General features: G+C 49.9%; 1 protein-coding gene across 1 annotated transcript; it reads left to right on the plus strand.

Annotated features, from left to right (window-relative positions):
• Positions 1 to 3,265: 3,265 nt before the first annotated feature.
• On the plus strand, positions 3,266 to 9,187 carry FOXF2 (forkhead box F2). The gene is made up of 2 exons (XM_014872400.2): positions 3,266 to 4,277; positions 8,226 to 9,187. The coding sequence occupies exons 1-2, from the start codon at positions 3,266 to 3,268 to the stop codon at positions 8,390 to 8,392; spliced, it is 1,179 nt and encodes a 392-aa protein (XP_014727886.1). The 3' UTR covers positions 8,393 to 9,187.
• The last annotated feature ends 5,584 nt before the right edge of the window (positions 9,188 to 14,771 follow it).

The following is a 14,771-nucleotide window of genomic DNA, read 5'->3' on the forward strand; positions in this document are numbered from 1 at the left end:
CTCCCTCCGCCGCGGTGGGATTGCCCCCCTCCACACCCTCCAGGTGGTCGTCCCGGGCCGCCAGGGCCGGGAATTGGGCGCTGCACTGCGGCCGCAAGGCTCCTTCCAGCTCGTTAAAATGCCCGCATGCCCCTCATGCGGAAAGGGATCTCTGTCAGTCGCTGTAGATCGAGATCTAAATCCAGGCACCCTGAAACTGACAGTTGGAGGAAAATCCTCCAGGGCTTAAGGAAACGCACTTTTACAATACTGGAGGGATTTGTTTAAGTTTCAGTCTCGGCTTTAATTGAAAAAACGCTTCTCATCTGCAGAACCTCAGAGGAGAGGAAAGAGCCTGAAGCACGCAGTTAAAAAAGGGAGGAAAAGAACAGAAAAAGAACAAAAAGTGGGGGGGAAGGAAGGACTCCAACATAACTGTAAACATTTATCTTTCATATTTGTCTTCCATTTTCTTAACTGGTTTAGTCTAACTTATTTCATTTAACTCACGAAGTAGAGGGGACTGTGTTATGAACATGAAACTGAAACCGCAATAATGAAGAGATTTCCTAGAATAAAAACTATGATTATACAACAACATCTGAGTAACCAAATCTGCCAAAAAGTTTAATTTCCGTATACTTTGGTAAAACAAACCAGTTGTGCTCCGAAACTAGGATCAGCTCAGAAATGGATACACCAACCAAAATAAACATCTCCACAAAACAGCAAATGCACTTCTGTTTAATCACAGGCAATTTAAATCATCTTTTTAAAGGATCAGGATCATGTCTTGAAGATTTTTTAACGCTGTGTTTTAAACAAGTATCTGCTGCGAAGAAGAGGACGTTGCTAACAGGTCGAAGATTTCATGCGTTAGCTCCGATTCCCGTATCAGAGCTGTGTCAAGCCAGGATTGAAGCAGCACACGGCTCTGCCACCGGGCTGCCTTTCCCGGCTCTGCCTCACTGTCCGTCCTGTCTCGCACCGCCGAGAAACCAATGACACCCCGCTACATCGTCACATCTTGTGTTGGGAGTAAACGATTTTTCCCGCTCGACTAAAAGTAATGATCAAAACCAACAGTCTGAATCGGGGGCAGGTTAGAGTGATTTACAGGCAACGATCCTCCCCCTTGTCTTTAATTCCTTTGGTCTCCTGAAGATCGCAGATATTGGACGCGTCATCCGAAAATGACATTTAGACAGACATCCCACCGAGGAAGGTGAAAAAGCACCCCCACTCGTCGACCTAGAGCAAGGAAAGATGTTTATATATCAAACCACAGATATTAAAAAAAAAAAAAAAAAGGCAGAATAGGTCGTTACAACGAGATTAGGAATCGCACATCGGCCTCCCTGCCTTTCTAGGGAGCAACAGAAAAAAATATGAGATAGATAGATATAGATAGATTTCAATTTTTTTTTTTTTAATTATGGGAACAATTTAAATCGATGCCTCAGGAAAGGTAAACATAGTCTATGGACGGAGCGATTATTTTTTCTATTAAAAATGTGTCGTAAACATTGCCGGGCTTGGTAGTGTTTTTCTTAACTTATCCTCTGATACAATCAAGCCATTTTCGGACACATTCCCATGTATGTAGCAGTGGTGATCTGGAGGAAGCTGTCGACGCCTGTTCAGTTAATTTAGGTTTTCTTTGTCTAATTACTGTGGAGCTTAGGGAAAAGGAGCTGGGCTCAGGGCAGTAAACTGACACTTGGGCTCTGTGTGTGGTATCCAGGCAGAGTTTGATGGAAAAAGCCTGCTTCCACTCAACTGCAGGTCACTGTCTGGGACCAGCCCCACCCCCTCCCTGCCCGTACCCACCAGCGAGCTCTCAGCACGGAGCTGCACTGGAGACAGACGGACACACAGACACACACAGAGCGCTGCAGGCACGCCACTGACACGGCGTCCCTCTCTGCCCGCGTCCTTCCCACCCCCGTTCCTCTGCTCCAGCATCCCTGTCTGCTCTGCCTCTTGTGCTGCCGTCCTCCTTGCGTCTCCAATTTGATTCTGGAGCCTCCTTCATCATTCTTGAGCAGGCCTGTGCCTCCGCCGGCCCTCTCTCCTCCCTGCCCTCTCCGGTGCCCCGTTTCCTCCGGCAAACGGTGTTTGCCAGAACGCATGACCCACCCGTTGCAGAGGAGGAACGTCCCCTGGGCGTGAAGGGAGGGCGCATCCCTGGTCCTCGGACTCTACCCCTGCTGCTTTATAAAATGAATGACATTTTATGGGGCCATGGGAGGCGGCGAGGGGTAGCGAAAACTCTTAGAAAACAGATACCTTGCAGACTTGAGGAGCAGTAAACACTGCTGCCTCGGGCTCCGCAGGGTGGGTGACCCCCTCACACGTGTCTACGCCCGCACCCGAGCGCATCAGAGCCCGTGTGTCCCCGGGCGCTCCGGCGGAGCTCAGGCCTGGCAGCCGCTCGCCTCGCCCCGGGGCCGTGGCGGGACTAGAGGGCAAAGCCGTGCCTGTGGGGCCGAGGGAACCCCGGGAATGCAGGTTAGTCAGGCAGCGGGAGCGAGCCGGGGATGGTGCCGCAGCCGCAGCAGCAGCGGCAGCAGCAGCAGCAGCAGCAGCAGCAGCAGCAGCAGCGCCTCTTGCCCAGATGACGGGTGGACAGAGGCCAGCTGGAAAAGGGGTGGTCTCTTTCTTCCCCCTCTCGCTCCCCCTCTCCCTCTCTCTATCTCTGCTGATTTCTCGGCCGGATTTAGGGGGGGTCTGCGGGCAAAGAGAAAAAATAATAGCAAGATTGAAGGAACTGATAGGCGATGGCGTTGTGCCTTTTACGCAAAAAAAAAAAAAAGTATATATGAAAGAGAAACAGTGCGGAAGAGATTGGGGGGCGGGGGGCAGGCTCTTGCGCTTCCTCTCCTTGCCGGATTAGGCAGCGGGATGGTCCCCAGGTGGGGGGCAGAGGAGGAAGCGGAGCGGCGCTGAGCGGACCCTCAGCGGGCGCCGCAGCGCAGGGAGGGAGGGGGCCGGACCAGGGCCGGGGCCGGGGCCGGGGCTGGGCCGGTCCATCCCGCCCAGTGCCTGGCTCCGGCGGAAAGCAGAGGAGCCATTGCGCAAGGGACCGTGGGGAGGGATGCGCAGGGCGCTGCCGCCTCCCCACCGCCGCCCGCCGCGCTGAGGAGGTGCCCGGAGGACAGCGGCTCCCACCGCCCCCCCGCTCTCCCCCTTCAGGGCACCCCCCGCCCCGGTACCCACCCCGCCCGGCTCCCCCCCTTCCCTCCCAGCCTCACCCCACCCTGCCCCATTCCCCTCCCTCCGCCAGATGACCACCGAGAGCGGGCAGCAGCGGCTGGAGCCCCCCGTCCCTCTCCGCTCCTGCAGCCCGGCTCCCGGAGCTCTCCAGATGAGCCGGCCGCCCTCCTCCGCCCTGGAGACCTCCACCTCCTCTTCCTCCACCTCCACCTCCTCCTCCTCCTCCTCGGCGGCGGCGGCGTCCTCCAAGAGCAAGAAGGCCAGCTCGGGGCTGCGGCGGCCCGAGAAGCCCCCCTACTCCTACATCGCCCTCATCGTCATGGCCATCCAGAGCTCGCCCTCCAAGCGCCTAACCCTCAGCGAGATCTACCAGTTCCTGCAGGCCCGCTTCCCCTTCTTTCGCGGCTCCTATCAGGGCTGGAAGAACTCCGTGCGCCACAACCTCTCTCTCAACGAGTGTTTCATCAAGCTGCCCAAGGGCCTGGGCCGCCCGGGCAAGGGCCACTACTGGACCATCGACCCGGCCAGCGAATTCATGTTCGAGGAGGGCTCCTTCCGACGGCGGCCCCGCGGCTTCAGGAGGAAATGCCAGGCGCTGAAGCCCATGTACCGCATGATGAACGGGCTGGGCTTCGGCGCCTCCATCCTCCCGCAGGGCTTCGACTTCCAGGCGCCCCCCGCCTCCCTCGCCTGCCACTCCAACGGCTACAACCTCGACATGATGCCCAACGCCATGGCCAGCGGCTACGAGGGACTCAGCGGCGGCCACCACGTCCCACACATGTCTCCCAACCCCGGCTCGACCTACATGGCCAGCTGCCCTGTGACTGCCAACGGGGACTACGGCCCCGACAGCAGCAGCAGCCCCGTGCCCTCGTCGCCGGCCATGGCGAGCGCCATCGAGTGCCACTCGCCCTACACGAGCCCTTCGGCTCACTGGACAGCCTCGGGGCCCTCGCCCTACATAAAGCAGCAGGGCCTCCCCGCCGCCAACGCCGCCTCCTCCGGCATCCACTCCAGCGTGCCCTCCTACTCCCTGGAGCAGGGATACCTGCACCAGAGCCCCCGCGACGACCTCTCAGGTAGGGGCGCGGAGGGGCGGCGGGGGCGGCGGGGAAAGCGGCGCCGGAGGGGGTTTTCTCCGGCGACAAAAATTTCGCGCGGGGAACCTCCGACCACCACGGTGTCGGAAAAAAAGAGGTGCATTGTTTGCGAGAGGGAAAAAATACGCGTGGGTTGGAGCTGTTGTGTTTCGGGACAAGGGGGGCTGTTTGACGGGGGCGGCTGTGGGCACGGCTGCGAGCATCCCTCCTGCTTGCCCGGTGCCAAGAAGGAGCACTCCGAGGAAAGCCCGGCTTCGTCCCGGCTCCGTCCTGGTTCGCGCGTCCCCCTCCCGGTACCGGCGACATGTGCGCGGCGAGGGCAGCGGGGCTGAACCCCTCCGCCCCGTGCTGCGGCTTCACTTGGCGGGGAACGCCGCCGGGCATCGCCGCCGCCTCGGTAAACCGCGCTCCGCGGAGACGCGCCGCGGGAGTAATCAAATTAAGGCGTCAAGTATTATCCTCTAAACCATACCGGAGGGGGGGGAGGGGAAGGGGAATTAAAAAGAAAATAAAAACCCTCTAACACCAAACCACCCCCTTATCTTAAAAAATGCTAGAAAGATTAAAGCGGATCGAGTATATTTCTGCGACCGGAGGGAAAGAGTTTTCTGGTCTCTGTCTCCCACCCCCTCACCTCCTCCCCGGCCGGTGATTACAGACAATGTCTGCTCAGAAAAATCCGAGCACAAAAATGGGTAAAAGATGTTGGGCTCTTACGGGGAATTTTTCCAAATAGCCCTTTTAAACGTGGGTCCCAGAGGTTAAGCAAACAAAGACAGTCTGGGCTGGACCACACCGAAGAGGATTTTAGCCTGACTTAACCCCTATGAGAGCGGGGTCTTGTTCAATTTTATGGGAATTTCAACAAGTAACAAATACAGGCGACCCTCAGCTCTGGGTCCCCTCCCGCCCCCTCCCTGGGCGCCTGTCAATCATTTTCCTGTCCTGCGAGCGCCGCAGCCTGCCCTGGCCTCCCCACAGCCCGCTGTCGCCGTGGGGAGGGCAGCCACCATGCAAGTCGCTTTGCCATCATCCCAGAAGGGACGTGGGTTGTCAGGGGAGAACAAGCACTGACAAACTTTCCTCCATTAAAAACAAAAGCCCCAAAGGCCTAAATAGCCTTGACGTGCCTTCCGGGGAGAAGCGGCTGCAAAGCGGGTCGCTGTCTCCCCGGCGTTTCGGCACAGGGGAGAGAGCGGACGAGATGCGTCCCCAGTTGAGCTCTTCTGTGCCCACAGGGCTCTGCTGCTGAGGTTTAAAGCAACTTTTCGGAGCTATAGGACGTCCTTCCACGTGCTTTTTAGAGCCAGGGCCAGAGGCTGGCGAGTTCACAAGGGCATCCCCCGCCGAACTACGTACCTTCTCCGTTAGGAATTTCTGCTTTGGTTTGTTGTTTTTGCTTGGATTTTTGTTTTCTTTTCTTTTTCTTTCTTTGGATCTTTTCTTCCTCTGTTTGTTTTACTATTTGCGGCCGCGCATTCCGCCACACAGGGCCCATGGGGCCACGCGCGGTGCAGGAGTGGGACTGGCCCGGGGAGCGGGGCTGGGAGGCAGCTGCCCTCTCCTCCTGCCAGACACCTGAGGTAAGAAAGCTGATTCCTGGGAGAGATATTTTCATCCAGAAACAGCCCAAGAATACCTCCACAAAACAAAAAGCAGAAGGAGAGAGAGCAAGAGTTCTGGTCCTCCCGGAGTCCCACTGAGGTTTTCGAGTCTGGGGCAGTTTAAATCCGAATTGTTTCTGTTCAGGGACGGATACAGACGCACACAGACCGCTGGACTCTGTCTTAATGCCGACCACGAGCGTCCTTTTCCAGCAGCTCAGATTTAATGCCATCGCTTTGCAAAACGGTGTTTCTCCGCTTATTTTCTACAGTTTCAGTATCTGGGCCCAAGACTTTAGCGCAAGCCATACCCAGTCTTCAATTAACTGAACAAAATTCAAACCAAATTCTTTATTTTATTTTTATTTTATTAGTGGATCCAATCCTTATTTATGCATGATATGTAAAATCTCTATGGTATAAATATTTCAGAAGAGTAAAAGGAGGTGGGGAAAAAAGGATCCAAGTTTTTTATTTGTACTTGTAATCAGCAATAATCTTTCTCCTACTGTCCCCGCAAAAGCAGCAGCAAGTGAAATTCGCCTGTCCCTTTCTCTTAGTTAAATGCAAAGCAAATTCTGTGGCAATCGTTGTTGATCGGTCAATAATTCTTTACCCATGGCAGCGTCAGGGAGGACTTAAAACCGTGAATTTACATCAGACCCAAGAATAAGAGAGGTAAAAATTGGAAACAGGAGGCTTGGTTCTGCTAAAAGGATTTTGAAGCTGGGGGGCAGGGGGAGCCGGATTTTTTTCGCAGACTATTAAATCCTGCTAAATGATTGAATCAGGATTGTAATAAAGTGCCCCAGTTTATGGCGAGCATACCAGCAGGGTTATTAGAAAGCCGAGGAAATCCAGCGAAATAATCACTTTTATAAAGTGAGCTCTGCGGGGTGAAGGAGGGGACAATGCCGGAGGAGAACGGGCGGTGCGCGCCGCCGGCCGACGCCGCCAAAGGGTTCGGCTCCGCCATCCTGAGGAAAACCGGGGACGTTTCCCTCCTGTTTTTTTCCCCCCTACACCCTCACTCTCCTGCTCTTTCTTTTAATGTTTTGGGTTTTGGGGGGTTTTTTTCGGTTTTTTGGTTTTGGTTTTTTTTGGTTTTGGTTTTTTTTCTCCTCGCCTTTTATTTTTTTTTTCCCTTGACCCTCGGTCATATTTGACAGGATTCCGCTAGCCGAGTTTGACATCCACACGCCAAACAAAAACCCTCCCTGGCTCTACCCTGTGGGCCTTGCTCGGGCAATGCTCCCCTCCCTGCCGGATCCAGTAGGAACCCTGGCAAACCAAAGATTCCAGCACGGTCCTACGGCTCGGTGTTGGGGGTGGGGTGACATCTCCCATGCAGCCCCCGAAAGGCTGCCTTAGGCTGTGGGAAATTACAATGGGAATTTGCAAGTTCATTTACATGTCGGTGCCACGGATGTACTTGGCTTGTTGTTGTTGATGAACCGTAGGGTGTATCTTATGTTTATGAAAGCATACACGCGAAAAGGCGTGAACGCTCTTACACGCGCACACATAAATAAATACATACTGTATCAACACACAAATGCATCCTGACTGGAATTCAACCTGCAGCCTCTCAAGTCAGAAGCAAAATCCTCCCAGGAACGGGATAGGGAGCGGGAAGAGCGAGGAAAGATGGGAATCGGGTTCAAAAGGCTGTGGTGCACGCAGGAAAACACGCAAGGGGCATCGTCTCCACTTTCCCTCACACACACGCACAAAACACACACTCCCTCATCTATTCCCCACGCAGAGGCTGAACTACCCCTCCACGCTGAAAAATACCCAGGCAGAGGGCAGGCAGACAGCAATGCGTGTCCATCCACCCAGGAGGAATGCCCAGAGATGTCTGCGAGCCCGGGATGCGACTGGGCGCTTGTCCGTGGGCATCCACCCCCGCACGCCTTCCTCTCTTCAGCCTGCTTGCCGCACGGATGGGTAGTCTAGAACCTCCTGCAGAGCAGGCTCGGGGGCTCGTACGAGAGCGGGTGTAGCTCCGAGCCGAACTGCAGGCGATGAGGGGCTCCGGGGAATCCACTTCCCCTCCTCGCTCGGGGCAATGGAACCCCCGGTCTCCCTGCCCTGCAGCAGGTCAGGCTCTGCCCCTGGGGGAGAGTCCAAGTCCTCTGCCAGGAAAGCCAAAGAGGAGTTACCAAACCTTGCAGGGGGAGCAGAGACCGGGGATGAGGGAGCGGTGTGCCAGCTCTGTGCAGGCAGCCTCACTTCCCTGCGGGTGAGGGAGGAAGGACTGCTCCACCCGGGAAAAGCTCTTCGACTTCTGAGCAGCTCTTGTTATTTCCTTCTCTTGCAGTGGGACTGCCTCGCTACCAGCATCATCCCTCCCCGGTGTGTGACAGGAAAGATTTTGTCCTCAATTTTAATGGCATTTCTTCGTTTCACCCGTCCGCTAGTGGATCTTACTACCACCATCACCACCACCAAAGCGTCTGTCAAGACATCAAGCCCTGCGTGATGTGAAGGCTGCGCCCCAACAGAGACAATCAGGTGTCCCTGAACAGAGCCGAGGTGTAGACGGACCCACGCAGATTAAATATAACGTGCACTCTGATAGCATTGATAGTACACGAGTCACTTAGCAAATGTGCCTAAGGAAGCAGTGTTTTCGGTCCCACTCCACCCCCTGAAGGACACGTACAGCCGATATAATGCTCCAAAGGTCTTACTAAAAGAAAAATGCCTTGCGTGATGTTTTGGGTTAGGGGGGACGTAAGCGTCCTTATGCCAAGTCTGACCACCTTAATCATAAACCGGCTTCCTGCGATCTCCTAAAGAACCGAGCTTTGGGAAAGGGAGCAATTCGACATATTTTTGTATGAGAAAGTGTCTTTGCATAAGAAAAATAAATGTCTCCGCACCTGCGAGGACTCCCCATTCTGTTACTGCGCTAGCGGGAAATGTATTTTTTCATTGTGTTCTCTCCCCGAGCCCCACCAAGGACACTTTGTATGGACTTCAGCACCGAGCAATTGATATTATTAAAACAGTATTGTTTAGCCCTTTCGTGTATAGACTGTAAGAAAAGTTCAATTTTTTTCCAGTATTGCAGCAATACAACGTTTTGTTTTTTTATTTTTACAAAAGTTGTTTTCTACCACAATATTTTTTAAAAAACTATTTTAAATAAATCTCGTGTATACTCACACACTATTGCTTTAAAAGGAGAATATATTTGCACTTATGTATACTTTTTACAGTTTGCCAAAATATTTTGATGTAAAAATTTTTTTCCCAATAAAATGTATATAAACGACATTCACTTGACAGGCAAGCCACTTATTGTCATTTGGCTCCTTCTGAGAAAACTCTTCCACCCCAGCGTCCGGGAGAGTTAAAGATGCAACCCCAAATCCTCCAGTCACTGCAGGCGGAGGAGGAGAGAGAGAGATTGACCTGAGGAGGCCGGTGCCATGCTCCCTGGTCTGCACCTCCCGCCGTCACGCACTTCCCACCCTGTTTTCCACTGCTGCTGTATAGACTTTGAAATAACCGAGGTAGAGGACACAAAAACAGGAGAGTCAGGACTGCATGATCGTCTCTTGGAGGGCGCCTCGAGGTCTGAAACATCCTCGCTCTTTAGGGATGCGTCTGGGTGTCCCCGTGCCCCCTTTCCCCATAGCCGCCTCGGAGTCCATTTGTGCCCCGATGGGACTTTTCCAGGTGTGGGGGCAGGAGCCCCTGTGCAATGCGGGCTTGTACCCCAGAGGGCTTGTCACAGGGGGGGCGGCGACAAAACCGTGGCTTAATAAGGTCTAGGGCAAGCATTGACCAAGGTGGGGGTAGCGAACCGGGCCGAAGAGGAGAAAAAGAGAAAAAAAAAGTACAAAATAAAACAAAAAAAGGGTCCCCGAGGCACCCCAGGCAAAGACACCCATGTCCCCACGGTGCCGCCGTGCCCCGTGGATGGCGAGCGGCCAAGAGTCGGAGCCAGGCGCCAGGAGCTGCTCCTCTGTGCATCCTGCAGAGCCCAGGGCTGAGCCAGCCCCACGGCCGGGGATGATCTCCGAACCCACCCCGAAGGGCCCGGCCCGGCCTGGGGCAGCTCGGCACGGCCAGCACACCCCTCGCAGCCCGTCCCGTCGGACGGGGACACAGAATCGTCCCCATAACTCAACGCGCACCGGCGCCCGATCCTGCCCGGCCCCGCGCCGGAGCGCTGAAAAAGGGGAGAGAGTTTCAGCAGAATGTTCTGTGCATGTGTGCACACATATAAGTGAATATATATATATATATATGTATATATGTATATATTCATGCACTCACCACCCACCCACCCATATATATATAATATCTATGTAATTATACATAGACATAAAACTCTTCATCTTTAAAATACATATTTATGCTCAGACATGCCCTTTTCTTCCCTGAGCTTCTCAGGGCCTGTGATAAATTATAAAGTCAGTTTCAGAGTTTGCTCCGACCACAGTGCTGTGTTTACATTCTTTCCGAGGCAAGCCTGCATGGTCGTAATTTATATCCTAAACACTTGAACGTAACTTGTTTACACAGGAATGACAGGACCTCAAAGAGAAAAAAACTGCCTTTCCCTGCCGGCGGCCGGGCGCGGGGCGCCAGTGCCCTCCAGCGGCCCCGGCCCGCAAAGCGCCGGGCTCCGGCGGCTCCGCGCTGTGCTGTCACAGAGAATCATCTTCTAATTATTATTATTTTTTCCCCCACCTTCTGAGTGCTGTTATATAACATAAGATGTGAGTAATGCTCCCGCTGGCTGGTCTCCTAAGAAAGGGGAAGGATTTGCTAGGGCATCCTTCAAATTTGGACTTCTGTGATCTGCCTTGGTGATATAGGACTATTAAGGTTCCCTCTTCCCCGTTAAAGGCTCTCAAACAAAGGACGTTTCAGAAACAGTACTCTTCATCAGTATGTTTCTGGGTGCTGCCAGTAAAACGAGCTCAAACTCTTTCTTCTGAATTTAAAGGTGACTGAAATGACAGAGAGGGAAAAAACGGGTAGATTTTTAAGTTAATTTGATCTGATTTTGTTTTGATATTTGATTTTATTGCAGTACTTTCTACCCTAGGAATTCAGCCCTTGTTTAGTCTAAAGAACTCCAGTGGCCGCAGAGCCAGTGAGAGTCATGACCAAGAGCTATGCCACTGTGAGGACAAGGTATTTACATTTTACCCATACATCCTTTAACATTTGTTAATAGCCATTGAACATACTCAAATACTTCACGTTTCAGAAAAAGAAATTCTCTGTTAGAGATCCATCACACTGAGACTTCTAATAACAGCAGCAGTGACACAGTACTCCTCTCTGAGACTTGTGGGGACTTACAGTGTCAGAGAAAGTATCAGAGAAAGCTGACATTTCTAGCATTAGAACAAAACCTGAAACCTAGATGTGTATATTTAATCTCAGGATTGTGAAAGAGTCCAGGAAGGCAGTCCCAAAACTGAGCATGCATTTGCTAGTCAGTCTGTAAGGAAGCCTGTAGCAGCTATGCTAAAGTGAGCACCAGTGGGTATAAAACAGCTCTGTTACTGCTCTTTTCTTTGGCAATAATCTATTATCTTCCTCTTTTTCTCTTAATTCTTTGCCTGCTAACATGTCCCTGACTACTTTGTTCCCTATGTTTTGATTGTAAAAAGCCTAAGCAATACTTTTTTTCCCCTTTAGCGGTGTTATAACCCAGGCAACACCCAACAGCAGTCTCACATGTCTGCTGTGTCTGAAAATAAAGTCACTGATGACTTTCAGCCTAGGACTTCAGCCCTCACAGTGGCTTTATCCTTTCAGGTGGGCTCAAGGGAAGATGTGAGCACAGAACTTCTAGGTACACCTCTGGTCTATCCTAGTGAACAGCTTGTGTATCCAGAAAGCTACATGAGCTTTTCCAACCAGATCAGTCAGTCTAATGCATTAGTAATGCAAACCGTGCCTCCCTAATGACCCCGGACCGCCACAGCTACAAGAAAGCTACAACTAAATTACAAATAGTTAGTCATCTAGACTGATGGCATAGCTCACATTTGGTGAGGTGCTGAGGTAAATGGATTGAACATAGACTAATCCAAACATTTCCATTATTAGAACACGCTAGGCAGAGTCTCCGTGGGATGGGAATGAAATCACGCTGGAGCGCCTCAAACAGTTTGCGTGTGATCCACTATAATCTTACATATATATTTTCTCCATTCTCTGGTTTCATCACAGTCTTACTGCCTCAGTGGAGGGATTTTGCTTGTGAGGGTGTTTATATTACACAGAAAAAACCCCACTCAACCACTTGAAAGCTGGGATCATTTGAGCAATCATTTTAACTTCAGCAAAATTAGCCAAATGCTGAGATATCTTATGTGAGATGTTGAATTTCTAGCTGGTAGTCGACCAAAGCATTCTTTAAAACAATAACTTTATCAATCCCATTAAATCTTCTTGCCCATTATTCTACTAAGGCCAAGAGCAGATGAACATCTTGCTGTGTTTTGGCTCAGCTGGCAAAATACCTTTAGCCAACGCAATATTTTCAGTTTAGTGTGAGAGTTTTAGCCTGCTTTGGAGGCAAAGAAAAGCAAAGATTTTTTTTAATTCAGTAACAATAAGCCTGATTTTATTGAACTAGAAAGATTTGCTCATAACATATACATGAGGTAATATTTAAATAAGACCATTCGGTAAAATGCTAGGTATGTCACTTAGGCCCCGAGAAAGCAAGGTGCTGTTTTCAATTATAATTTTAATATACCTGAGCACGTGTGTACTCCCATTAAAGTCAATGGGATTATGCAGATGCTTAGAGTTAAAAGTGCTTTGCTGAAGAAGGATGATGGGACTAGAATTAAACACTACAGGTTCCTCCTATGTACTGCAGCTGAGGTCTGTATAAGAAAAGGAGTAGAATATACCTGATTCATATACAGGATGAAAATTAATTCAAAACATACTCCAGCTTTGAATAGAGATGTATTCTACAAAACCTGCTGGCATTAATCTGCATGAAATACTGCCTTGGCTAATAAGAACACCCGGGCTTTATTTATATATTGAGCCATTTGATAGATATAAATGAAGAAAGAGGTAAATAGAAGCCAACATATTTTTGAATAAAAGCCCAGAGGTTCTTTCAGAGTTCAATGATCTTTGTGTCTAGATTATAAAGAATTCAGAGCAGCTTCATGTGACTTGCCAACTACTGAATAGAGCTCCAAAACATCTGTAATATTAAACAACTTCAAGCCTCCTTTTTATGCTTGTTTTCATCCAGCAGTGATTTATAGAAATCTATTGGCTTCTCCACTGGTCTTTTCTAAAAACAAATATGCAGGGAGGAGGAGGAGGTTTTAAAATATGTTGGGACACAGCTACCAAACTGCAGCTGGAAATTAGAGATATTTTAATAGTGGATTTAGATTTATTTAGGAGCTTATGGAGAAATGCTAACTGCATTACATCGATTATTTTAAGCATTGCAAAATGAATTTGTGGTGATGTGCTAAGTATCACTGAGTTCACAGGTAATTTGATGTTTTTAGGGTAATTCAAAGAGACTATGCTGCTTTTGAAGAACAGGATTTCTTGGACTGGATCCCCACTGGCAACATTTTCCTTGCAGGAGAGCTGCAGCCCATTAATTCTTACTGTCCAAATATAGGTAGCATTAGTTTAAATTAGAAGTTTTATAACTGATTTAGTTGAGCTACTGAAATCCCTTATGTACACAATCTTATCTCATTTTCAGAGATCCTCTTTGGATTGGTTTATACCTGTCCCGATTAACATATACCAAACACATTTTACTTGATGAAAAATCTCTCTAACTAGTTTAAAATTGTTCTTTGAGACAGTGCCTCATGCACAACAGTTTTCTGATATGATGAAAAGTGTGATTTAGTTCAAACTGCATAACTGGTGTTTATGGGCACTCCATTACTCTAATCCCTCGTTTAGACATGTGCAGCTGCAAGCTGCGCCAATACGACCAACTTTAAAGTGATATCAGCTCCCCAAAGCTGATTGAAACTAAACAAGGCAGTGACTGTGACTAGGGATCCTTGTGTTAAAGGGCTGCTGCTTTTCCCTAAGAAATAGCTGAATGTTAGACACTGGATCTAAAGCATGATCAATACTCTAAGTTTCTGGGCAATCTTATTTGTGGAATCAAGACCTTAAAATCAGGCCTTGAGCTTTCTTGAATTCATAGTTTTGGGGCTGTTTTTTGGGGGGGGGGAGTTGTTGTTTTTTTTTAAATCTGGATGTTTCCTTGCAAGAGATTTGTTGACCACTGGTGGCTTGCAGAGCGTTTTCTGGTGGCTTAGAGAAAGTTATTTGGTTATAGGATGGTGCTTCTCATCCTCTGTTCTGGAGTGAATATGAACAAATGGCAAGGGGAAGATGCAGCGAAGATTAGCGTCAGCAACAGGGATCACTCTTCTTTAAAAAAGAAATAAAGAGCTTTCAAGGCTCGAATTAAAGATAAGTTAAAATTGCAGAACACAGAAATATTTCTGGGTTCTTCCAGGCACTTGTCTTTCGGCACACGGTCTCTGAGTGCCTGATGGTCTCCTGGCCATTAATGAAGGGAAAGCAGAGTTGTTCACCCGAGAGGAAAAAGGAGCATCAGAAAAGTTCTGAAGGAGTGTACTTTGATTCCAGGTGACTTAACTGGCAGAGCCATGATAGAGAGGGTGAAGATTCCAGGGAGAGATATTATCAAGTTGGGGTAATCATCAATAAAAGAGGTTCAAAAATGGAAGCAACAGCTGCAGCCACAATGCCATAGAAGAAAGATCCACTATGCCATAATGAAAGACAGAATTATTAGGTCCCTTGAAAATGGATATCAAGTTCTACTCCATATCATGCACTAAATGCC

The sequence above is a fragment of the Sturnus vulgaris genome, chromosome 1 (genome assembly GCF_052056855.1).
Source record: "Sturnus vulgaris isolate bStuVul1 chromosome 1, bStuVul1.hap1, whole genome shotgun sequence".
In the NCBI taxonomy this organism is placed as follows: domain Eukaryota; kingdom Metazoa; phylum Chordata; class Aves; order Passeriformes; family Sturnidae; genus Sturnus; species Sturnus vulgaris.

Bases quoted from the DNA above. Each gene is read 5' to 3' on its own strand.
- FOXF2 (XM_014872400.2), top strand. From the start codon at position 3,266: ATGACCACCGAGAGCGGGCAGCAGCGGCTGGAGCCCCCCGTCCCTCTC. The intron at 4,278-8,225 runs GTAGGGGCGCGG...CTTCTCTTGCAG, and splicing joins CCCCCGCGACGACCTCTCAG to TGGGACTGCCTCGCTACCAG.